Here is a 25,899-nt window from a genome sequence, read left to right on the forward strand (position 1 = left end):
TCACTTTAATAAATTACCTTAATAAATAAGCACGTTCTCAATGGTTAATTTTACGTAACAAATACGGTATTTATTTAATCTCTTCACATTATCTCATTTAATTAATTAATATTATTCTTTTTGATAAATATAGATTTTGGCCTTCATATCATTAATATTCCGTGACGTGACAATCATAATATAAGATATATATATATATATAAATAATATTGGTCGTTTTCTTGTCTAATTTTAGTTTATTTAGTTATTTATCACATCACCTTAATTTACCTAAATTTTATTTAGTTTTCCAATTATTAAAAAAACATCCACAAAAAATATATTTAGAGACTAAATTAAAATTCTAAGATTTTTTTAGTATGTAATAATTTTTAATTTTTAAAATATATTTATAAAAAAAAAAAATCAAAGTAGTCTTCTAATATTTTCACCAATTTTTTTAATATATATATATATATTTCAAAACATGTACATTCCAAAATCATACTTCATCTAGAATCAAAATTTTAAATAATAAGAATAATAATAAGAATAATAATAATAATAATAAATAAATAAATAAAATTGAATTGAGAATGATTGTTTTGTCTTATTTATTTAAAGTGAAAAAAAAAAATTGGTTAATAAGCATGTGCATGTTCGGTAGGTTTCATTGACTAAACATCCACCGTCCAGATCCTGCCACGTGTGATTTCATGATCAGCCGTTGCTTCACGTTTCTGAAGAAAGCAAAATGACCAAAATGGACTTCCTTTTTCTGCCGCCTTCCAGAAAAAAAGAAAAAAAAAACGAAAAAAAAGTAAAAAACCACGGACTTCATACATTATTTAATTCAAATTTAACATTTGATGATCTCGACATTCCTTGATATGATCACATTACTTCACAAATCAGCCTGAGATGGTGATTTTTATTTCTTTTAAGTCTTTTATTAGTCATCTTATACTTGCTTTAATTTGGATGTGGTATCAATTTATTTATGTACTTCGTTGTTACTCAGGTGTCACAACATAGTTTTTTTTAGCTCTACGTAAATTGTTGAGGATTATTGGAAGTAAGTCACACATTGGTTAATTTAGTGGAAGATCATGGGTTTATAAGCGAGGAATACTATCTCCATTGGTATGAGATCTTTCGAGGGAAGCTTAAAACAAAGTCATTAGAATTTATACTCAAAGTGGACAATATCATATCATTGTACAGATCTGTGATTTTTAACATAAATTGAACCCTTGAGCTCTATGGGTGGGTAAAAGTAAAATTTAAGTGCAGTAAAAAGTATTGAAGAGTAAAAATGGTGTGTTTAGAGGTTGAAATTGAAAAAGAAAATAGCTGAAATTGATTTCAATTATTTGTCAAAAAAAGTGAGTTTTGACGGTTAAATTCATCATTTTTACCCTTCTAGGGCTTCGTGGAAGTCTTCACTTTAATAAATTACCTTAATAAATAAGCACGTTCTCAATGGTTAATTTTACGTAACAAATACGGTATTTATTTAATCTCTTCACATTATCTCATTTAATTAATTAATATTATTCTTTTTGATAAATATAGATTTTGGCCTTCATATCATTAATATTCCGTGACGTGACAATCATAATATAAGATATATATATATATATAAATAATATTGGTCGTTTTCTTGTCTAATTTTAGTTTATTTAGTTATTTATCACATCACCTTAATTTACCTAAATTTTATTTAGTTTTCCAATTATTAAAAAAACATCCACAAAAAATATATTTAGAGACTAAATTAAAATTCTAAGATTTTTTTAGTATGTAATAATTTTTAATTTTTAAAATATATTTATAAAAAAAAAAAATCAAAGTAGTCTTCTAATATTTTCACCAATTTTTTTAATATATATATATATATTTCAAAACATGTACATTCCAAAATCATACTTCATCTAGAATCAAAATTTTAAATAATAAGAATAATAATAAGAATAATAATAATAATAATAAATAAATAAATAAAATTGAATTGAGAATGATTGTTTTGTCTTATTTATTTAAAGTGAAAAAAAAAAATAATAATAAATAAAAAAATTCTTTAAAAGAAAAAGAAATTTTAATTCAATTTCTTCATAATATTAAATTTATTCTTTAAGGCCATCATTTTCCTTCTAGAAGCTCCTTTGCATGTTCATTCCTTTCACAAGTTGCCTTTTCCAATATTATATATATATATATATATATTTATATATTATTTTTCTTTTTTAAAAAACCCCCCTCTTTTTACACCAACTTTACAAGATGACCCACTAAATTATTTATAATCTCAAGGGCAGCCCATTTCTTTTGTTCAACTTTGAAGGCTTTACTTTATATAAATAAGCCTTAAGCACACCACACCCTCCATTTGTTAATATTGTAATACAAAGACAACTTCTCTTTCTCTTTCTCCCCTTCCTTTTCCCTCCCATTTTATCATTATGCTCTTCAACTTCCATCCTCACTATTTTGCTCGTGATCACGTCGATGATTTTTCATCTTACTTGCTCTTCGAGGCATCTGGCGACTCGGAGGTTGACTCCCTGGCTGACCTTGGAGGCTCAACTACCACCACCCTGAATTTGGTGGAGTTTAACGATGCTGAATCTTGCACGGATGATACTCCTGATTTGTATGATGAACTTGTGAGATATGAAAATGAGAGTGAGGCGGAGGAGGACGAGGACGAGGACGAGGGGACGTTTGAGAATGATGGGGTGGTGGAAAGCAAGGCAATTGGATTCACAACAAGCTCAAGTGCTTCTATTGATTCAACTAAGGAGTTCAAAATGCTTAATGATGTGGAAAAAAACAGGTTGTTTTGGGAGACTTGTTTGGCATCATAGCATCTCCCTAATTATTATTATTATTTGGTTCTTTTTTATGAGGCCATTTTTCTACCCTCCTTCCTTTTGTTCTTTTTTTTTCTGGGCTCATTTGGATTGAACCCTCAGAAAAAGGGTAAAATTCAACTTCCTTCCTTCCTTCCTCCTTTGATTGTGCTCGGTTGGTGGCCGTCCTAGTTTGAATTCATCATTTGACCTTGTTATTACTAACTATTGTCTTGGTAAGCTATTTTAAGATCTCACGTCCGTTGGAGAGGAGAACGAAACATTCCTTGTTAAGGTGTGAAATCCTCTCCCTAGCAAACGTGTTTTAAAATTGTGAGGTTGACGACAATACGTAACAGACCAAAACAGACAATATCTACTAGTGTAGGCTTGCTGTTATAGTGGTATCAGAGCTAGACATGGGACGGTGTGCTAGCGAGGACGCTGGCCCCCAAGGGAAGGTGGATTGTGAGATCTCACATCAGTTGGGGAGGGGCGCAAAACATTCCTTAAAAAAATGTGGAAACCTATTCCTAGCAGACACGTTTTAACACCGAAGGAAAATCCAAAAAGAATAATGTATGCTTGTGGTGGATTTGGGTTGTTACAACTATTATGTCACCAACTAAGTAGACTCTAATTCCTCTTGTTAGGATAAATTGTTTCCCTTTGCTCTTTAGCACACAGGGTTAACGACCATTTTCAACGGTTGTAAAAGCAATTCAGCTTGAACCCGGATCGTTTCATGCCTAAAGTTATCTAGAGATTATGGAGTTTGGTAACCTTAAGATATCACTGAAACTGTAATTTCATCTAACAAGCTTACACGGTTCATAAACCAGAGATTTTCGAGGTTAAGTTCGTTTAGGTTACAGAAGCATCACTTTGAACTACTGCAAAGAAATGCATATCTAGAAGTATTGTCATCGTCAGCCGTGAGAGCTGTTAGACGCAACGACCAGATCTATAGTGAGTTTCTTAAGGTGATCGATTCTTTTAAACTAATCAATTAGCTAGGTAGAAAGGTATTCTAGCAACTCAAACCCACCGCTAATTGATATGGTCATTTTTGGGCTTTTCCTTCAAGGTTTTTAAAACGCGTCTACTAGACAGAGGTTTCCACACCTTTATAAAAAATGTTTCGTTCTTCTCTCCAACCGACGTGCATCTCATAGGTACCATCTCATCCACCACAAGTACCTCTAAATACTTTCATAACTCAAATTCTACCTTGTAGTCATATTATCTAACCAACTAAGAATTTCTGGAAATCATATAAGAACTAATCATTTTCTAGAGGTTCAAGATCTATCAAACTAGACAGCAGAAGCAATTCATTAACCACTCTATAAACTTCTAAAGAATGAGGATGAGAATTATCAGCAACTAAGAATTCATGAAACGTACCTCCAACCTCTATCAAGCTATGCCCAGGAACCTTCTTGACTCCTCTTTCTCTCATCATCCTTCTCACCATTCTCACATCGTTCCATCTCTTCCCATCAGCACAAATATTCGCCAAAAGAGTATAAATCCCACTGTCCTCAGGATCCAATTCCAAAAGCTTCCCAGCTGCTAACTTAGCCATTTCCACATTCCCCTGCTTCCTACAAGCATCAAGCAAAGCTCCCCAAGCCCCTTCACTTGCTTTCATCGGCATCTTCGATATTAGCTCGTAAGCTTCTTTCAACAACCCAACTCGACTAAACAAATCCACCATACAAGCGTAGTGTTCCCTCTTTGGCTCTACTCCAAAGGTATTCTCCATGCTTCCGAAATGCTCCCGACCTTTCAAAACAAACCCACCGTAACTGCAAGCTGATAGAACGCCGACGAAGGTGATGTGATCGGGTTTTAGTCCCGAGCGTTTCATTTGATCAAACAGAGTGAGAGCTCTCTTGGCATGGCCATGAGATGCATACGCAGATATCATTGTGTTCCAAGAAACTAGATTTTTCTCGGGAATGGAGTGGAAGAGCTTTGCAGCTGCATCAATGCTCCCACATTTGGCATACATGTCCATAACTGCATTGTTCAGAATCAAACTCAATTGAATTCCCATTTTATTGACATGGTTGTCGTGAATCCATTTGCCCATTTCTAAGCATCCCAATTGGCCACAAGAAGAAAGCACACAGACCAAAGTGTCCTCGGTTGGAACCAATCCGACAACATCCACCATGTTGTGAAATAGCTTCAAAGCTTCCATTGGCTGACTGTTTTGGGAATAACCAGCAATCATAGCATTCCAAGAGACAATATTTCTCTCAGGCATTTCATCAAACACCTTCCTTGCAGCTACCAAATCTCCATTTTTAGCAAGTCCATTAAGCAAGCTAGTCCAAGAAAAAACATCCCTTCTTTCCATGTTGTCAAAAATCTCTCTAGCAGTTACTAAACAGCCACATTTCACATACATATCCAACATGGTATTGACCAAATTAACACTGGAGCTTATGTTCTTCCTTTTTATGAGTTCATGAAGTGACCTCCCCATTACATAATCTCCCTTCTGTGAGCAAGCAGAAAGCAAAGCAATCATAGTGACCTCATTCGGCTCGACATTACTCGACAACATCAAATCGAATAACATTATAGCCTCATCCAAACAATTGTTCGTTGTGTACCCGTTGATCATCGTCGTCCAAGTAACAACATCCTTCACAGAACTTTCATCAAACACTTGGCGTGCAAAACCAATACACCCAGTTTCAACATAGTACTGAATCAATCCATTTTGAACCAGCAATTCAGAACCAAACCCCAACTTCCAAATCACAGAATGCACCGCCATTCTTACTGCTTTCCCGGCAAATTGGCCGCACACCTTGAGCGCGGAAACAAAGCTCCCACAGTCCAATTCGACGCGATTCCGAATCATTTGCCGGAAAAACAAGAACCCCATTGAAGGGCATCTAGCTCTGCAATAACCCTTAATCATCGTATTCCACAAAAAGCAATTAGGGTTTTCAATTTGAGCGAAAACGAGATGGGCATAATGAATGTCACCGGCATCGGAGAGAGCACAAAAGGCTACGACGCGGCTGGCCGGGAAGATTTGGTTCATGAGGCCAGTGCAAGTCATGTGAGCTTGAATTTGCTTCAAATGAAACATGGAAGAGCATGATTGTAAGATCAGAAGAGTTGGGTTGGTAATGAAGACATTGGTGAGCGAATTCCATTTGGGTTTTCCGGCGGCTGCCGATGATGAGAGTGGTCGGAAAGAATGGAGGATTTTGAAGGTGAATTTGAGCGGGAAGATTGAAAATCGAGATGGGTTTTGAACGGAAGAGAAGAGGGGTTTCATTCATACGGAGATTCGTGCATTAACACTCGAGGAAGTGGAGTTCAGTATGAACATCAACAACTTGGATAAGCCCCCTACAAAAAATTAAAGTAATAAATAATTCGAGTCGGTACCAACATAATTTAAAGAATAAGACATTGTTATTAATTTAAATGTCCATATTTCGATCTCCACTCATATTGGAACAAGAAAATAATGTGAAAATCCAATTAAAAATAATTCGAAAATAACTCGTTAAAGTGGAAGGTACATTGAACACACAAGCCTACAAAATTGACCAATCATAATATAATTTAATATAATTTAATACAAATAATAAATGCAAGGAAAATATTTTCAATTACATAAAAATAAACATGTGTGTTGGATAAGGATTTAAAATAAAAATACCTAAAAAAAGCCAGATGGATATATTCATAATTATTTAAATTAATAATCAAGTTCTTTTCTTTCCCTATGCATTATAGAATTTATTATTGATATTTATATTTACATGGTTTTCTTTGCTTTTAAATTCATTTTCATAATGAATGAAAAACTTAGGAAATTACGAAATTACACGCACATATATAAATAAGTTTTCTTCTAAAATTTATTTATCCTCACAATAGCTAACATCATCATAAAAATATAAATAAAGATTCTATTTTATCATTAGCTTAGCTGAAGTGGAATAGTACCAGAGACTGGAGGTGTTCATATGACCTTATGTATCGTCATCAGCCTCACGGTTTTAAAACGTGTCTGCTAGGAAGAGGTTTCAACACCCTTATAAGACATGCTTCAGGGCTCGCTGCTAGGGAGAGGTTTCAACACCCTTATATAAGACATGTTTCAGGGCTCAACATGAGATCTTTAAAGAGACTAGAGGTGTTCGAATGACCTTATATATTGTCATTAACCTCACGGTTTTAAAAGGCGTCTGCTAGAGATAGGTTTCAACACTCTTATAAGACATGCTTCAGCGCTAGCTACTAGGGAGAGGTTTCAACACCCTTATATAAGACATGCTTGAGGGCTCAACATGAGATCTTCAAAGAGACTGGAGGTGTTCAAATGACCTTATATATTGTCATCGTGAGATTTGCTAGGGAGAGGTTTCAACATGCTTATAAGACATGCTTCAAGGCAGCGTGGGATATTCAACCGATGTGGGATCTCACAATCCACCCTTCTTAGGGGCCCAGCATCATCGCTGGCATGCATACCGCTCGGTGACTAGCTCTAATACCATTCGTAACAACCAAAGACCATAGCTAGCAGATATTATCCACTTTAACCCGTTACATATCGCCGTCAGTCTCACGATTTAAAAATGTGTTGGTAAGGTGAGGTTTCTACACCCATATAATGAATGTTTTGTTTCTCTTCCCAACCAACGTGGAATCTCTACCCTTAGAACTCCACAAATTCGACTTACCCAGCCCAAATGGCATTTCAAGTTGACTCCGACCAACAAAAAAAAAAAAAATAATAATAATAATAATCTAAGAGATTATTAGATTTTTGAATATATAAATCTCAAACCAAAACCACTCCCGTTATATTAGGGCATTATAAATTAAGAAACCAACTTGATGTGCCCTCTATAATATTTAAAAACATAGAAAATTATTTCCAAATACCGTCTAATAAAAATTTCAACCTATAATTTGGTAATTTACCAATCATTATACAAAATGAGACCCATCCTATTGTCCTGTTTTTAGAACGAAGAACACTATTAAAAAATTCAACACAAAAATAAATTAATAATAAAGAAAAGTCTTAATCCTTGTCCTATCAGATGAGACCCAGACCACCCAACATGCCATAATTTAATCATGCTTCTTCTAATCAACAATCTGAGTCTTTATGAATCGTTCCCGTTCATTTGAACAGTCAAAGATCAAGAAAGAAATGAAGAGAGAATTGTTTTTGTTCAGAAGAATGTTCATACCTGGGGTTTCTTCCATTGATTTTTCATGTTCTTGATGTTCTTCCATTGGCTTGGGATTTCTGAGATTTTCCCGAGAAAATTTTATCTCTCCTGCAGGAAAAAAAAAATGGACAGATTAGTGAAGCCTGATGTGAAGGAAGTGGAATTTTGTTTCACGAAAGGAGAAAAGTGTAGCGCAACTTTCACACTCGCAAATCTGATGCACACCATGTCTGTTGCAGTTTGTTTAACTTCATCGAATCCTTCTGTTTTTTCGTTTTCGCAAGATTTCTCTGTGATTCCGCCGCTTTCTTCTTCTTCCTACACCATTTCCTGCAAGTCCTCCGATCAACCTCCTCTCAGTAATCCGTCGGACAAAATCTCCGTCCGATCCGCCATGGTTCCGATCGGAAATGCTCACACCGACGACCTCCGCCTCTTGTTCTCCAAACCTGGACGCCATATTTTCAAGGATGCTTTGTTGCTCATCTCCTTCGTAGGTCCTGATGTCGTTGAATTTCTGATTTCGCACCATAATCGAATCACGGAGTTGAGTTTTCTTCTTAACAAAGCGATTTCTAGTTGTACGAAGTCTCAATTGACTGCGTTGATGGAACCGGCTATTTTGTCCGGGAAATTAGGGTTAGTTTCTGCTCTGATTGATGCTGGTGTAGACGTCAATGTTAAGGATTCTCTCAAACGGTCAATGATGTCACTAGCTGTAAGGACAGGGAAGATCGATATCGTGAAGCGATTGATTGATTCGCACTGTCAAATCGATTTCTCTGTCGATTTGGTTTTACACATAGCGGCATCGATGAACCGCGTCGATTTCATGGAGCTACTAGTCAAAAAATTTCCCGACATACCAGTAAATTCCATCGATTCCAACGGTCGTACTCCGATCCACACCGCGGCGGATCGAGGTCACGTTGAGGCAATACGTTTCCTCCTTTCGATTGGCGGTATTCCAGAGGCGGTGGATCGGAACAAATGGACTCCACTACATTCCGCGGCGGCGGAAGGACATTTCGAAGCCGTGGAGTATTTTCTAAACTGCTCAAACGTGAAATACGCGGTGAACTCCGACGGAAAAACAGCATTCGCACTCGCATCGGAGAACGGACACACAGATCTATTCGATTCGTTGAGATTAGGCGACGCATTGCACAGAGCGGCGAGAGCCGGCGATGTTCGAGGTCTAAGAAGCTGCGTGGCGGCGGGAGCAAAGATAAACGGAAAGGATCAGAACGGATGGACGGCTCTGCACAGGGCAGCGTTCAAAGGCAGAGTCGAGTGCGTCAAGGCGCTGCTCGAGCACGGAGCGGATACGGACGCCATCGACGACGCCGGATACACGCCGCTGCGGTGCGCCGTGGAGGCCGGGCAGGAGGAGGTGGCTCGGGTACTGCTAGCGAGTGGTGCGGAACCGAATCCGTTGAAATGTCTGAGAAGGGATTTGGCTGTTTCCGGTAGACAGATTTCATCTCTGTGCTGTGGAAACTGAGAAGATGAAGAAGATGAGATTGAAGGGAAGAAGAAGGCTGTTCTTCAATCTGATCTTCGCCGTTCTCCATTGTTTTTCAATAATTTAGCCTTGTTTTTCAGTTCAATCTGTAAATTGAATTTGTAATTTTCCTCGAAGAAATTGAGGAAAATAAGCGATTGGTGTTTGATTTTGGTAGGATTTTCCTAATTCAATGTACATAATTTATGTATGTATAGACTTAGAACAGTCTACCTGTACCTACCTTAAATGGAGAAGAGATTCCATATTTACCCGGGAAATGCCTTAAATAGAGAGGAGATTTCATATTTACACCGAGAATGGAATGGGGTGGGTGGATAACATCTGTTCCGGTCCAGTATAATATAAAAACATTTTTTAATTAAATAAATGGGACCCAAAAAAAATTATATTTTTCGTGACTTTTAATATAAATATTTTTCAACATATATATATATATATATATATATATAATTAAATTAAAATAATAAAAGTTAATTTTGAGATTCTAACATTTTTTTATTAAAAAATGAAAATCATTCCTCCAAACTACTCATTCTAAATAATCCTCAACAATCTTCCCCTTGAACAAAGTACACTATAAGTCTCCAGTTTTTGGAGCCCTTAAACAAAGTACACTATAAGTCTCCAGTTTTTGGAGCCCTCGAACAAAGTACACTATAAGTCTCCCGGAGCCCTCGAACAAAGCACACCCTTCTGAACAAAGTACACTATAAGTCTCCCGTCTCCCCTTAATCAAGACCCAACGCCTTTTTGGAGCCCTCGAACAAAGCACACCCTTTGTTCTCTCCCATCTCCCCTTAATCAAGGCCCAACTCCTTTCTCTGGAGCCCTCGAACAAAGCAAACCCTTTGTTCGACATTTGTGAATACCATGTTACGAATCACGGCTCTCCACATTGGTATGATATTGTCTACTTTGAGCATAAGCTCTCGTGTTTTTTTTAGGCTTCCCCAAAATGCCTCATCAATTAAGATAATATTCATCGTTTATAAACCAATTATCATTCCCTAAATTAACCCATGTGAGACTTACTCTCAATTCCCAATAATCGTCAACAATAACAACTATTTTTATAAAAGAATAATAAACTAAAAAATTACATAAACTCGAACTACGCAAATTTTCAATTGAATTTCCACCTCGATTCCAATCAAAATAAATGAAAATTTTCACGAGAATGGAGAATGAAATAGGTGGCAGAGATGGAAACGAGAAGAGTTTTTCATTCCGCCCGACTCGTGGAAACCTCTAAATAGACTATGTTCAATGTTTTTTAGTCTCAACGACCAACCACACTAATAAATCGAAGTGAAAATTCAAATATTTAAAATATAAAAAATATAAAAAAAAAAAAAAAAAAAAAAANAAAAAAAAAAAAAAAAAAAAAAAAAAAAAAAAAAAAAAAAAAAAAAAAAAACACGCGAAAAGTGTAATTTTCAAATCTTCTGCCCCTCGTGGCGCCAAATTTTCAAAACGTTTAATTTAAAAAAGGAAATAAATTCATTTTCCTCCACGCTGGCGATCCGCGTGAAAGCAAGTTCACCAATCACGGACTTTCATTTTTCACTATAAATATAAACTACACCACCACGGTCTCTTCATCTCGCGAAAATCTTCTTTGCTCCAAATTAGTCTCTCCTCAATTTCGTTACGGTAAAGTAAATATGAGTTCCACCGATGTTCCGGCGAAGGGTGGCAGAGGCAAGAAATCTGCCACCAAGTCCGTCACTAGGTCTCACAAGGCCGGTCTCCAATTCCCGTCGGCCGTATCGCCAGGTACCTCAAGAAGGGCCGTTATGCTCAGCGTGTTGGTTCCGGCTCACCGGTTTACCTCTCCGCCGTTCTCGAATACCTCGCTGCCGAGGTTTGTGAATCGTAATCGTTAATTTTACTTCCGAGTTCAATTTTTTCAATTCTCAGTGTTCTGATTGTGGATTTTTGTTTTTCGTTTAGGTTTTGGAGTTGGCTGGCAATGCTGCGAGGGACAACAAGAAAACTAGAATCGTCCCGAGGCACATTCAACTAGCAGTGAGAAACGATGAGGAATTGAGCAAGCTTTTGGGATCAGTTACGATCGCCAGCGGAGGAGTGCTGCCGAAGATTCATCAGTCTCTTTTGCCGAAGAAGGCCGGTAGCACGAAGGATAAGGCCGAGATCGGATCGGCGTCTCAGGAATTTTAGGTTGCATTAGAAATATCCGTCGATTAACAGAAAACGAAACAGTTAGGTTCTGTAAGATTGTTATTAGCTTCAATGAATCTTTCTTCATCAGGTTCGTAAATCTACGAAACGATCTTTGGTTAGAAAGGTATCCGTCTTCGTCGCCGATAAATTCCTATATTTTGTGTAAATGCTGATGAAGTTCACCACTAATTTGAATAGAAAGGAACGAGTTGAATTTTTATTGTCTCGCATTCTGTAAGTTTTGTTATCAGCCAAACAAGAACTGCAAAATCATACTGACAGGATTATTTTATATATTAAAAATGGTATATAGATTATTCTGGAACATTTCTACCTTAATCCTTCGAAATTCGATAGTTCTACTGTCCATCTCTGTGAATTTTCTCATGCTCCGATCATCCGCCGTAAAAGAACATAATACTTAGTTCATTTTATTTTACCAAGGGCGACCGAGGGAAACCCTAAGCGGCGAACTCGGTTTCGTAGTATCAGAGGGCCGGCCTTTAGTTGCCTGTCGGCCTGTGCGGAGCCTGTTGGCGCAAGAGCACCTGTCTACCTCTCCGCTGCCTCTGAATATCCCGCCGCCGAGGTTAGAACTTCATCTTTCATTGTATCTTTTAACTTGTGTTTCCGATATGTTTATTTGGGGAGTTGTTGCATTCGTTGGAGTGTTGTAGTGTAGTGTTAGATCACTTGAATCGGAATTGTCGTATTTGATTTAGTTTTGTCTCTTCTGCTTTTGCTTTGGAATCGATTGGGAGGAGGATCTTATTTGTTTCTCTTGGCAAATTGGTTGTTGCAGAAATTGTTCATGCGTTGGCATCGCATGAAGTGATGTTACTTTACTATAATCGCATTCATAGTAGTAATCTTGAGCTTTGAAGTCTGAATTCATTGCAGTTTATTCAGTTTTTCCGGGTGGATGAGTTCATGAAGTTACTAGATTATGCTGATTTATTCTTTGGATTAATGAAGAATCACTTGGGTTCATCCCAATATTTTCATGAGATATGATGATGATTTTGTCTTACCTTCCAAGTAGCTTTATATACTTCAAATTTCCATTGGCAGGTGCTTGAGCTTGCAGGCAATGCTATCAGAGACAACAAGAGTAGCATTGTCCTGAGGCGCTTGCTGGCCGGAACGGCGAGGAGCTGACCAACTCTTGAGTGATGTGAACACTGCAAATGGTGGAGTGTTGCCGAATATCGATCAAAACCTCTTGCCTAAGAATGCAGGATCAGGCAAAAGCAACAATGAATCTGCATCACAAGAGTTCTAAAAGTTTCTGATCATCAACAAATTTCGATACACGAGGTACGTAAGAGTGAAAATGGTTGTGTGGTTTCATTGCCTTGGTTTGGAATCTGTTTAAATTTTATGAACCACACATAACCGTTCTCTAAGATCGCACGTTGATTGGGGAGGAGAACGAAGCATTCCTTATAAGGGTGTGGAAACCTCTACCTAATAGATGGGTTTTAAAACTGTGAGGTTGACAACAATATGTAACGGGTCAAAACGGACAATATCTACTAGTGGTGAGCTTGAGCTATTACAAATGGTATCAAAGCCATACACCAAGCGGTCTACCAGCGAGAACGCGGGCTCCCAGAGAGATGGATTGTGAGATCCCATATTGATTGGGGAGGGGAACGAAACATTCTTTATAAGGGTGTGAAAACTTCTCCCTAATGGACACGTTTTAGAATTGTGAGACTGACAACAATACGTGATAGGCCAAAGCGGACATTATCTGCTAGTAGTAGGCCTGAGCTATTACATCTTTTGAATTGAAACTATATTGTGTTCTATCCCTGTTGCTTGCCTGCTTGTTCGTCGTATCGGTTTGGCAATAGGAATACACCATTCCCATTTAAGATATCTGCCTTAGGTTGATTGTGCCGCTGAATCTACCCGTTTCATTACCTTTGTGGCCATTAGATTACAATCAATCTTGAATAGGAAAGAACACATTCAACTAGAACGACCCCTAGGAAATGTTTTCTAGAAGCCAAAGCAGCCATTTCAATGGTGTGACGAGAATAGGGCGATAGAACAGATTCTTTTACGTACTTCGTTGAGTCAGTCGTGTCGGGAATCCAGTGGATCTCGCTCATTTGGTGTCTCTACAAACACCATATTGCCCTCACCCACCTCTACCTTCCCTGTCCTGAGGACTAGGCTGTTTCAACTGTAGGAGAATATCCCATTCATCATGTCGATAATGTCGCTTGGCTCGACCACATGAACCGCAGCTATGTCATCAGCCACCGACAATAGACAAGCCTTGTTTTGTCCTTCAACTGTTGTCTTCCCTTCCTCCAAAACTATGAACTTTGCATCCACATTGTTTTGTTCTGCTCGGACCAAGTCCTCGAGAGAGCTCGGAACCCATGTTGCAAAGTTCTCCTATCAGATCCTATGTACTTAGATTTTTCAAATGAATTATTTGGTTCACAATTAATGATATGAATATTTTCAAATTATTGTTGACAAAGATGTCTGTTCTTCAATAATTCAATCATCCCTATGCTTTTTCACATCCATTGTACAATGTCTTTTTTGTTGGGTCATTGTTCAAATTGGGATTTTTTTTTTTTTTTGAAAAAAGCAAAATCAATTGCCAAGTATCTTTTCTCATACATTGTATGAGCATATAGCNTGTAACACTACCCCTCTTCTAACTTTTTGACAATATTATCTTTCTTTTATATTCTATGTTTAATTTTATAATATTTAAACACTAACTAGGTGGGTGGAGGTTCATAGAATATGGATTTTTATCATCATTTTACCTTTTTTTATATATATATAAATTCTAAAAAGAAACTCTTAAATTTCCTCGTACGCCTCCCCTTAATCGAGTCTCGACTCCTCTTTTGGAGTCTTTTGACATGGCTAAGTTTATAGCATGACTCTGATACCATGTTAGGAATCACCGATTTTCACAATAGTATGATATTGTCCACTTTGAGTATAAGCTTTTCTGGCTTTGCTCTGAGCTTCCCCAAAATGTCTCATACCAATGGATATAGTATTCTTTGATTATAAACTCATGATTATTCCCTAAATTAATGGAGGTGGTACTTTCATCCAACATTAAATTGAGAATGGAAGTAAGAATTATCTCAAAATGTTAGATCAAGGATATTGGTGTGTTGCATATCTTCTAGAGTATTCAAGGTTTTCATTCAGATTTGGTTTCGGTTTATTCATGTATATTTCTTTTACTCTAGTGTCGTATAACCACTAGCTTTTGTATTAGTTCGCCTTTGAACCATATCTTATTGGAAGAGGTACTATTTGTAATGACCCATGACCATGATTTGTGGATTTGATACTTGATAGCCTTGACATTTCTCTACTTCTCTTGCAACATGATCACATTACTCATTTTTCACTTCTAAGAGTGAAAATTGCTTTGATACTATTTGTTACGACCCATGCCCATGATTTGAAATCTTGATTTGGCACTTGGTGACTTCAACATTTTTCTACATCCCCTGTGACATGATCACGTTACCCATTCTTCTTTTATAAGAGTGAAGATTATCTCTACAGACAAGCACAAATTTTTCTAGCATATTTTGTCTTTACTCGTATGCATTACAAAAAAAAAAAAAAAATGTCACTTAATATAGAATTATTCCAAGTAAAACACGCTTAATCATGAAGTTTCTATAATTGTGACACATGAAAAGAAGATATACATTGTTGGTATATACAGTGTTTTCTACTATCATATCCTTAGGATCGCTCACATTTGAATCTGGTTTAAGTTCATTTATGTATCCCTCTTTTACTCGATAGAGACCAAAACATACCTTTTTAAAAATTCACCCTTTAATCTTTATTAGTGAACAAACATAAATGAAAGCAAGAAAAGCCTATGGACACATGTGAAGTCATTATTATCATAAAATATAGTACATAATGCAATTATTTAAAAAGAACGAGAGGGGCATTTTGGGGTTTTGATAAATATGTTTTCTTTTAGTACAGTATTTGTTTAAGATTATTTTTGTTGTCCATTAGTATTACAACACGACAGTGTTTTATTAGCCAATCACAGAGCGCCATTAATTGTTTCCAATAAAATATCCCACTTGTCTGTTTCAAATGACAAGACAAAACCCCTTGCAATATATTTAAATTATTATTGTTTTATTATTAATCGGCTGCCTTGTCTTTTTTAACCCCGCCATTTTCAATTAATATTTTTTTTTCTTTTTTGGATTTTAATATACTTTTTAAAATATTTACTTTTGGCTTATGGAATTTAAATAAGTGGGTTTTTTTTTTCTTTTTCAAATTGCATCTGAATTAATATAAAGCTATGAATGCGATAGAAGAGGGAACGAAATATTTTCTTTTTATAAAAGTGTGCTCGGGTTTTAGTGTTATTTATTGGTTAGAGCTGCACTCGAGAAAGAGGCTCAACTACTTGACAATATCAAATACTCACGAGTCATAGTACTACACTAACCTCGGTTATAAATATCTTAATTTTCATAATAATCTCAAAAGTAAAGTAGGGTCGGGTTTTAGTTCTATTTTTTGTCTGATCACAACAATGTCAATTCTTGAATTATTTAAAATTTTTCGATTTAAAAAAAAGATTCAACCCAACTCAAATTGAATGGGTCGATTTCCTTTAAGGTAGTTTAATAAGAGAGGTGGAAAGAAAAGTAATAAATAAAATTCTCATGGTTGTTGACCTAATTTACTAAATGACAAATCCTTTTTTTGGGTTATTTTATCAAAACCCAATAATTTTAACTAAATTTCCTAAATCCACCTTAATTAAATATTTATTTTTAATTATGATTTTTTTTTTGTTTTTGCATTATTTAAACTAATTTTAACTTTAAGGTAAAATTAGCGGTAAATTGTGTTATAAAAATAAAATTTTACCGGTAAATGATCTCTTTAAAACTATAATTATTGTTAGTAAAAGGTAATTTGTACCATATGTTTTAAGATTATTTTTGTAAAATTTAATTATTATTAAATATTTATAATATTTAGCGTTTATTATGGTTAATTACACCTGGCTATGACCTACTAATTAAAGCCTCAAAACAAAGCAATATTATAATTATTAATTAATTTTTCAAATAACATTAAATAAAGTCAAACTTCTTATTATTATTATTTTTTAAAAAAAGGAAGTTGGAACCAACGCGACAATCAGTATGGTATAAATTAATTCTTTGTGTTTTTTTGGCGTGTGCGCGGCACGTGATCCACTACACGACAAATTATACCTCCAATTCTTCAACCACTAACTCTCCTTTTCCTTTTTCCCACATTTTTTTAATTTAATGTTTTCAATATTATTCTCCCTTTCTTATTTTCTATATATATATATATATATTTATTTATTTATATATATATATATATATATATCTTCGTGATTCAGTTATAGAAATTCTAAAATTAAGCGTATGTTGTGACATATTGCAAGGGATGTAGGAAAACGTCGGAGCCATTGAGTAGCAAATTTGAATTCTGTACCATGGTTTGAATCCTAGGCATTATTCACTTCAATGAGATGTGGTTCGGGGACGAACCTTTTAGATGAACACGACTCTCCACAATAGTATGATATTGTCCACTTTGAACATAAGCTCGCTTTGCTTTGGGCTTCCCCAAAATGCCTCATACTACTGGAGACAGTATTCCTTGATTATAAACCTATGATCATTCCCTAAATTAGCAGATGTAGGACTTTCATCATCGAACAGAACCAAGGCAGAAGCTGGTAAGTATGCAACATTTGAGTAAATAAGGAGTAAGTGAATAAACCAATCACATGAATGAGAGGAATTACGATCGTAAAATAGATTAAAAAATACTTAAAAAAAAAGTTTTAATTAATTTAACTATAAATCATGTTTTTTTAATCTGCATATATATTTTATTTTGATTTATAAACTTTTAATGTCTAAATTTAATGGCTTTTTACTTTTTTAAATTAAAAATAATATGAAAAATGGAATAAAATAACTAAAATNAAAAAAAAAAAAAAAAAAAAAAAAAAAAAAAAAAAAAAAAAAAAAAAAAAAAAAAAAAAAGGCAATCAATCAGACCGATGAAAAGACTGGATAAGGACACGTGGCAGGTGGAGAGAAGACGGTGGGCATCACGGGCGGGACCCACATGAAGGAGCTTCGATAACCGTAACAAGACAAAACAAAAGAAAACAACGATGGTTTTGTTTTTTTGTTTTTTTTGTTTTTTTTTTTTTTACGTTTCTCCAAAGAATAAAAACCTACGGTTATTAGTGGGACCCACTGGATAATGCCACGTGTCCATAGCCCATGAGATATATTTTTATTTTATTGCAAAAAGAAAAAAAAAAAAAAAACCCTTAAAAACGGGACTCCAGAAGAATACGACAAAATCCAAAGCCCACGTTACAACTTTTCAACTTTCTTAAAAAAATAATTAATAAAATAAAAGCAAAGCCTCATGTCAGATTCTGACAAAAAACATGCCGTCACGCGCTTTGGGGAAGACGACAAAACACGCGTCGCTCTCCATGGCATTTTGGTAATTTCAAAAACATACGAGGGTAATTTCGGCAATCAAAAGTTGACTAAGTAATAGGTTTGGCAACAAATTAAAAAATAAAAATAAAAATAAAAACTCCAGACGGAACCCCTCGTCGCCACGTGCTTTGGCGTTGGCCGCACGCAGGAAACTCCGTCTCCACCCTTTTTATTTTTTTTTAATTTTTACACCATTTTTTAAAAAATTAAATAACATATTATAATTGAATTTCATGTTATTTTTAACGACGCTGATATGGTTAGGGAGTAACGAAAGTAGGGTTTGTATTGATGTGTAGTGTCGGAAGTTTAAATACGTTAATAATGTCACTGTTGTTTCATTATTACTAGGATAGCTTTTGTAGTGGTCGGGATATATTGACGTGTAAATGTATAATGTCCGAAATGACAATTTCGTTCAACCCTACCTTAACCCTAACCCTAACCCGTGCTTAGTTTGAATCGACTGTATCTAGGAGGATAGTTTTTATTTTAGAAAGTAACGTGATTGTTGTAGAGATGCACGAGAACGTCGGAACCATCAGACGTTGAATTACACATCAGTAGTTGAAGAGAGAGGAGTGCGAAATATTCTTTTAGGGTGTCTAAACATTTCTCCAGTAAACGCGTTTTAAAACCGTGAGATTGACGGTGATGAGTTTGAGCTGTTATAAATGGTAATAGAGCCATTATGCAGTGTGCCAATGAGAATGATGGGCCCACAAGGGGGTGGATTGTGAGATCCCACATCAATCGAAAAGTGTAACGAAACATTCCTCATAAGTGCATGGAAACCGTTCCTTAGCATACACGTTTTAAAACTATGAGACTAACGACAATGAGTTTGAGCCGATATAGATGGTAGCAGAGTCAGACATCGTGCAGTGTGCCAACGAGAATGATGGGCTCACAAGGGGGTGGATTATGAGATCCCACACAATCGAAAATTGTAACGAAACATTCCTTATAAGTGCATGGAAACTGTTCCATAGCATACACGTTTTAAAACCATGAGACTAACGACAATGGGTTTGGGCTGCTACAGATGGTAACAGAGCCAGACATTATGCAGTGTGCCAACGAAAATGACGGGCCCACAAGGGGGTGGATTATAAGATCCCACACAATCGAAAAGTGTAACGAAACATCCCTTATAAGTGCACGGAAACCGTTCCCTAGTATACGCGTTCTAAAACCGTGAGACTAACGACAATGGGTTTGGGCTGTTACAAATGGTAACAGAGCCAAACATAGTGTAGTGTGCCAACGAGAATGACGGGCCCACAAGGAGGTGGATGGTGAGATCTCACATCAATCGAACAGTGTAACGAAACATTCCTTATAAGGACATGAAAACCGTTCCCTAGCATACGTGTTTTAGAACTGTAAGACTGACGGCGATACGTAACGAATCAAAGCAGACAATATCTATTCCCGGTAGGCTCGAGCTGGTACCGAAGTCTTTACTACCGAATTATTACGAAGACTTTAATTTTATGGTCCAACATGTCTATTTCAGATAATTCTAACCCAACTAGTAAAAAAAGACAAAAGCCATAAATTTAACCCACTTTTCAAAAAGCAAATCCCAATAAATACAAAATAAATAAATAAATAAATAAATAAATAAATAAATAAAGTAATTATTGAATTATTAATGAAAAAGAACCAAAAAAGACCCAAAATGGCTCTGACATTTGGTATTAGCCCATTCTTCCGCCCGATCTTTCCATTACATTAACATCGACTGACCTCCAAACCCTATAATCAAAGGAGTTGTTCATCCACATTTTAAATATTTCGGCACAAAGGGGACGGAATCAACAAAACCCTAATGAAATTCGTAAGAAATTTTGTGCAGATTTGTTTATATTATGTTTAGAGATAGATTTGTTGATTTGATTTGAATTGGATTGTATTGTAATGAATTGAATTGAATTGAATTGGTAGGTCCCTTATGAACAGTTGAATTCGGCCGACCGATTTGTCGTCTCTCTCGCGTCTCCGTCCACCACCACCGTTGTTTTGTTTCTCTTATTTGCGATTTTGACCATCAAACACTCTCGCTTTCTCTTTCTTTCTTTCTTTGTACTTTGTCTTTCTTTTTATTTCTCTATTATCCCCTTCGCTTGATCTCCCTGCCTTTTCTGAGACTTCTCTGTTCCCTTCTTTCTGATAAAACTGTCTCTTCAATGCCCTGTGAACCCAAAACGAGGCATCAATCAAGGGGAGAAAAAGGGTGTTTAACACCAATACTCCATCAGGGTTCTGTTCAATCATCGCCATAGATTGATTTGAAGGGCTTAGAGAAGAAGGAGGAGTAACCCATTTGGTTGTTTCTTTGTTTGCTCTTGTTGCCATGAGAATCAGAGGGTTTTGGTTGTTTCTTTGAGTGGATATCACTTGCTCTGTTCTTAATCTTTGTTTGATTCTTGGTTTTGGGGTTTGTTCTCTTCTGGGTGTCAAGAGGAGATGGCTCGGAGTAATGAAGTCAACCTTAATGAATCTAAGGTACTTTTGTTCTTTCTTAATCTGAATTCATTTCTTCCCTATTTTGCTAGATTTTGAATTGGGTTTTGCTTTTTTCATTGCTGTTTAAGGTTATGATTTTGGGTTTACAAGCTTTCTTTCTTGTATGCTGAGTTTTGGGCAAGTTTTTAAAGCTTTTTGGGCAAGTTTTAGGCTGTCTTTGTGTATAGGTGATGGTTTTTGGCTTAGAATGATGTGCTCTGTGTGTATTTCTGGTATGTTTTTGGGATTTTAGTTAGATTTGCTGCATAAATGCTTGGAGATAATGCCTTTGTTCTTCATTATAATCATGTTCATCCCTGATTTTACTTGGTTTTCACTTTCTCTCTTAATTGGGTTGTTATCTTGATGTGTAGAGCGTTGTTCCATTGAATACATGGGTGCTTATCTCCAATTTCAAGCTAGCTTACAACATTCTCCGCCGCTCGGACGGGACATTCAACCGTGAGTTAGCGGAGTATCTCGAACGTAAAGTTCCTGCCAATGTGATTCCTGTTGATGGGGTTTTCTCGTTTGATCATGTCGATCGAGCTTCTGGCCTTCTTAACCGAGTTTATCAGCTATCCCCTGGAAACGAAGCTCGATGGGGTATCGTTGATCTTGAGAAGCCTCTAAGCACGTCTAAAGTTGTTCCTGTCATCCTGTTTTTTCATGGGGGGAGCTTTGCTCATTCATCAGCCAACAGTGCTATCTATGACACGTTTTGCCGTCGAATTGTAAGCATCTGCAAGGCAGTTGTTGTCTCGGTTAACTATCGTCGGTCGCCTGAACATCCGTATCCATGTGCGTATGAGGATGGCTGGGCTGCACTTAAATGGGTTAAGTCAAAAACATGGCTGCAAAGTGGGAAGGACTCTAAGGTTCATGTGTATTTAGCAGGCGACAGTTCTGGTGGCAACATTGCTCATCATGTTGCTGTGAAGGCAGCTGAAGAAGACATCGAAGTCTTAGGCAATATCCTTCTTCACCCGATGTTCGGTGGAGAAAAGAGAACCGAATCCGAGAAGAAACTCGACGGTAAATACTTCGTAACCATCCAAGACCGAGATTGGTACTGGAGAGCCTATCTCCCTGAAGGAGAAGACAGAGATCATCCAGCTTGCAACATTTTTGGCCCCAAATCCAAAAGCATAGCAGGACTCGACTTCCCGAAAAGCCTAGTCGTCGTTGCCGGTTTGGATTTAATGCAAGACTGGCAACTTGCTTACGTGCAAGGACTGAAAGACTCCGGTCACGACGTTAAACTTCTCTTCCTCGAACAGGCGACAATCGGGTTCTACTTCTTGCCTAATAATCAACATTTCTACTGTCTAATGGAAGAGATAAATAGCTTCATCAACCCTTAACTGTTCATACAACTAAAAAACACTAAAAAAATGCTGCAACACCTAACAGAAGCTTTGACATATAAAACTTGGGTTCCTTTTCTCCCCTTTGCTGTAATGCTTGGTAGTGTTATATATATATATATATATATATATATATGTATGTATATGTATATGTATATGTATAGGTTATATACAATATTAACATCATGGGATTCTGCTTCTTTGCTGCTACTGCTGCTTATTCAAGTTCAGGAGCTAAGTGGCCAAAATTTATGGAGCTGATGAGATAGATACCAACAAAAAGCCCAAAGAAAGCTTGCCTGCCTTGCTCTTCCAGCCATCCAAACAAGTGAGTATGTGAAGTTTAGGGGTAAATTTTGTTGGTTTATCAATGTTTATGAGCATTCTGACTGATAATGCACTAATTTTTTCACAAAGTTTTGGATTTGATCCATTTTGTTTGTGAATTCTGTGTTGCTAAGTGTTGTTGTTTGTATCTACTTCTTGGTTTTGTTCTTGCTAAAGATCTGGTGAAGTAGGGGACATGGGTTGCCCACGTCTTCTCCATAAATAGCATGAACTTTTGCAGCCATGCATAAATGATTGGTCAAATCATGGATTTCACTTTCCCTACAACATTGATTTTGATTATTTCTTGTCATTTCCTTGTAGCTTTTTCTTAGAAAGAGGGGGTGTGCTTGGCGTTTGGGATAACTTCAAACTCTACACACCTCCTTTTCATTGCCCACCATGTTTGTTTGTTAGGTTCGGTTGTTTTGGACGTATTTGCTATGCCCCACGACCCGTGTGAGATCTCACATCGGTTGGAGAGGGAAACGAAACATTCCTTATTAGGGTGTGGAAACCTGTTTTAAAACTGTGAGGCTGGTGGCTATATGTAACAGGTCAAAGTGGACAATGTTTGTTAGCTGTGGGTTTGGGCTAGTACAACCTATCTAACCTCCTGTTGGTTGGTTCACTTCATCCGTTTCGGGTTGTTCATTGATCTGAAATTTAGCACGTGTTTTTTTTATTGATTGATTTTAGGGTTGGTGGCGTCCTTGATGAACGAACGTTGTAGTAGGATCAGATGATTGTCCCGAGAAAAGGGTAGAATTGGAAGAAAGAAAGTAAAAAAAGTGAGAAAATCCAACATTGAAAAGAAAGGTTTGGCCAAATCCTAAGAATCCAAAATGGTTTTGAGTAGTGGGCATTGGGAAGGATGGGATCAGCTAAGCCTTTGGAATCATGTCCTAAACATACAACAAAACATTGACTTTTTTTGTCCTTTTTTTCTTTTTTGGATTTTCTAAATCATTTTTTAACTATGTCGTTCGACGTGACTATCTTTTAATAACAATATGAAATTACCGAACAAAAAATTGAAGTTTTTTTTAGTAATTTCAATTTTGTGAGATTGTCGGGGATGGGTTTGTAGTTTGTGAGATCTTACATCCGTTGAAGTAAGAAATAATACAAATAATACACCTTTTCTAAGAGAGTAGAAACTTCTCCTTAGCTTATGCGTTTTAAAACCGTGAGGCTAATGATGATACGTAACAGGTTAAAGTGGATAATATCTGTTAGCGGTGGGTTTTAGCTGTTACAAAGTCGATCAACCCTATCGTGCAGATGACTCTTACTTTTCACTTCCATAATCATTTTGTGCATGTAATGAAAGACGCTCGAGTTTCGAAGCTAATCTCTATAAACAATTAACAATTATTTGCATTTGCTTTCAATTTCTTGTGGAGCAAGCAACACTCATTAACTGTTCCCTTTTTTGGGAGACTCTAAGAATTCCCCCTTCAACAATTAAAACTTTATTCCATTTTTTAAATTCTTTTAAAAAATCTTTTTTTTTTTTTTTTGGAGAGTGAAAATTAAAGAAATAAATGATTTTGTTTTAGAAATTTATTGAAATATTATTTTATGAACTATTTTTTTTTTAAAAAAAAAAAATCGTAATGTTCACTGTCGATCAATTCGGGTGTAACTATCCTAATATTATAACACCGTACCCAAATTAGTTAGAATATTACTAAGTCGGGTAACGACTTGCCCTTATTTATATCTATATCTATATATATATATATATATAAAATCGAACTTTTACTTTTAGGCCCCAAACTTTCAACATAAAAATTGCAAAATGGGCACTTTAAACATGAAAAATTGCAAAATGGGCACTTTCAACATGAAAAATTGCAAAATGACCACTTTCATGGAGGTGATAATTAAGAAGGGAACTTTAGGAGGAAGCATTGAAAAGGGAGGGAACATAAAGTATGAGGGCCCCTACTTGGATATAACATTATTTTATTTATTTTTATTTGTTTTATTAAGAGTAAAAATGGATAAAAGTATTTATTGAATAATAAAATATGGCCCATTAATCCTACTTGTGGAACAAACTTTGGTGAATTATAGCCTTCACTTTCCAAGTGATTTATTGTACTTCAAGCCTTTATCTACCTTTTCTTCTTTACAATGTTATCATTCAAACAACGAATCGATATTATTACGTTTCGATTCGTTTTTTATGCTTCTGAAAGAAATTTTTTGAGTTGTACTTAAAATTAACGGGAACTAAATTAGAGAAAGAAAATCGAAATAGTCAAATTATGCACTAATTTGACGGAATGCGTATATTAATTGTCGTGAGAAACTCGAATTTGTAAGAAATTTTTATCCCAAGCTATAGGAAAAAGTGTCGAGTCAATTGGGAGGACCACGTAGTTAGTTCTTTACCTTGGAATTTTGGTTTCTCAGCACGTCAAGGAAGTTTAACTCTTTTCTTCTACTTTCGTTTGATATGAATTCAACCCAATTCAAATAAGTTGATATCCCAACACAAGCTATAAAGGACGAGATGAGTTGATCGGGAATTTGATGGGAATGCTGTTAGTTTATTCATTTTTGCTTAGTTTGTTGACGATGACTTCTATCTTACACTTTCACTTCTCTTTATAATCTCCCATGTGGTTTAATTATCACTATCTAATCTCGTATTCTATAAATTGTCTTCTTTCTTCTTCATAAAGTGTAATGTGGTTAGATCTGATCGGTTTGCGGAATATAAAAATTAAAATAAATTTTATTTTTATCGAGTCTAAAAATTATATGTTTTTCAAATCTAGATTTTTCTTAAACGTATAAGTTATAATGAATTGAATGTCAAATTCTTATTTTTGGACTTTTCAATAATTTAATGGTATTTACATTTAATTTATGTATTAAAAATTTTAAAGTATAAAAATTTGAATAATAGAAACGAAAAATAACATTTCATTTATAGTTACAACATTTTAATTAATAACAAATATAAAATAACATTACGTAATTATACCTATTTCATTCTAATTTTAAATAACACTAATGAAATTCTCATTAATAGCTCCAACTATAATATATAGATATATAATCATATTCTCATAAATTAGGAATATTTCCATTAAAAATTATGCATCTCAAATAATACAAATTGCATACTAAAAATGCAATGCCTAAATTCGCTAGGAATTAAAAATACAACTAATTTGTTATATACTATAAATCATTATTCACATTAAACTACAATAATCAATTTTTAAAAAAACAAAAGCTATTTAAAAATAAATAAAAGAGAGAGAGAGAGAGAGAGAGTAAATCAAAGGGGAAATTATAAAAGAAAATGAAAAATAAATAAAAACGTACATATAATTGAATAAACAT

At 35.6% G+C, this 25,899-nt stretch overlaps 4 protein-coding genes and 1 pseudogene across 5 annotated transcripts; 4 read left to right on the plus strand and 1 right to left on the minus strand.

Annotated features, from left to right (window-relative positions):
• The first annotated feature begins 2,210 nt into the window (after positions 1–2,210).
• On the plus strand, positions 2,211–3,167 carry LOC111778329. Its single transcript, XM_023658079.1, has one exon. The coding sequence runs from the start codon at positions 2,442–2,444 to the stop codon at positions 2,844–2,846; it is 405 nt and encodes a 134-aa protein (XP_023513847.1). The 5' UTR covers positions 2,211–2,441; the 3' UTR covers positions 2,847–3,167.
• An 879-nt stretch (positions 3,168–4,046) lies between these two features.
• LOC111778325 (pentatricopeptide repeat-containing protein At2g22410, mitochondrial-like) lies at positions 4,047–8,255 on the minus strand. Its single transcript, XM_023658077.1, has 2 exons — positions 8,078–8,255; positions 4,047–6,212 (listed from the first exon to the last, which is right to left on the minus strand). Exon 2 carries the CDS (start codon positions 6,136–6,138, stop codon positions 4,114–4,116), a length of 2,025 nt encoding a protein of 674 aa, XP_023513845.1. The 5' UTR covers positions 6,139–6,212; positions 8,078–8,255; the 3' UTR covers positions 4,047–4,113.
• On the plus strand, positions 8,083–9,774 carry LOC111778327 (ankyrin repeat domain-containing protein 50-like). The gene has a single exon (XM_023658078.1). It carries the CDS (start codon positions 8,103–8,105, stop codon positions 9,561–9,563), a length of 1,461 nt encoding a protein of 486 aa, XP_023513846.1. The 5' UTR covers positions 8,083–8,102; the 3' UTR covers positions 9,564–9,774.
• A 1,419-nt stretch (positions 9,775–11,193) lies between these two features.
• Positions 11,194–11,989, plus strand: LOC111778328 (annotated as a pseudogene).
• An 8,075-nt stretch (positions 11,990–20,064) lies between these two features.
• Positions 20,065–22,818, plus strand: LOC111778261 (gibberellin receptor GID1B-like). Of its 2 annotated transcripts, none has more exons than XM_023657972.1 (3): positions 20,065–20,171; positions 20,796–20,839; positions 21,214–22,818. In XM_023657972.1, the coding sequence occupies exons 2-3, from the start codon at positions 20,801–20,803 to the stop codon at positions 22,201–22,203; spliced, it is 1,029 nt and encodes a 342-aa protein (XP_023513740.1). In that variant the 5' UTR covers positions 20,065–20,171; positions 20,796–20,800; the 3' UTR covers positions 22,204–22,818. The 2 variants fall into 2 exon arrangements, with proteins under 2 accessions (XP_023513740.1, XP_023513739.1); XM_023657971.1 differs by having other exon boundaries at positions 20,067–20,171; positions 20,279–20,839.
• Positions 22,819–25,899: the final 3,081 nt, after the last annotated feature.

This window comes from Cucurbita pepo, chromosome LG17 (genome assembly GCF_002806865.2).
Source record: "Cucurbita pepo subsp. pepo cultivar mu-cu-16 chromosome LG17, ASM280686v2, whole genome shotgun sequence".
Lineage (NCBI taxonomy): Eukaryota > Viridiplantae > Streptophyta > Magnoliopsida > Cucurbitales > Cucurbitaceae > Cucurbita > Cucurbita pepo.

Excerpts from the sequence above, each read along its gene's own strand:
- LOC111778329 (XM_023658079.1), top strand. The coding sequence starts at position 2,442 with ATGCTCTTCAACTTCCATCCTCACTATTTTGCTCGTGATCACGTCGAT.
- LOC111778327 (XM_023658078.1), top strand. The coding sequence starts at position 8,103 with ATGTTCTTGATGTTCTTCCATTGGCTTGGGATTTCTGAGATTTTCCCG.
- LOC111778325 (XM_023658077.1), bottom strand. The coding sequence starts at position 6,138 with ATGAAACCCCTCTTCTCTTCCGTTCAAAACCCATCTCGATTTTCAATC.
- LOC111778261 (XM_023657972.1), top strand. The coding sequence starts at position 20,801 with ATGGCTCGGAGTAATGAAGTCAACCTTAATGAATCTAAG. Across the intron at positions 20,840-21,213 it reads TCAACCTTAATGAATCTAAG|AGCGTTGTTCCATTGAATAC; the intron begins GTACTTTTGTTC and ends CTTGATGTGTAG.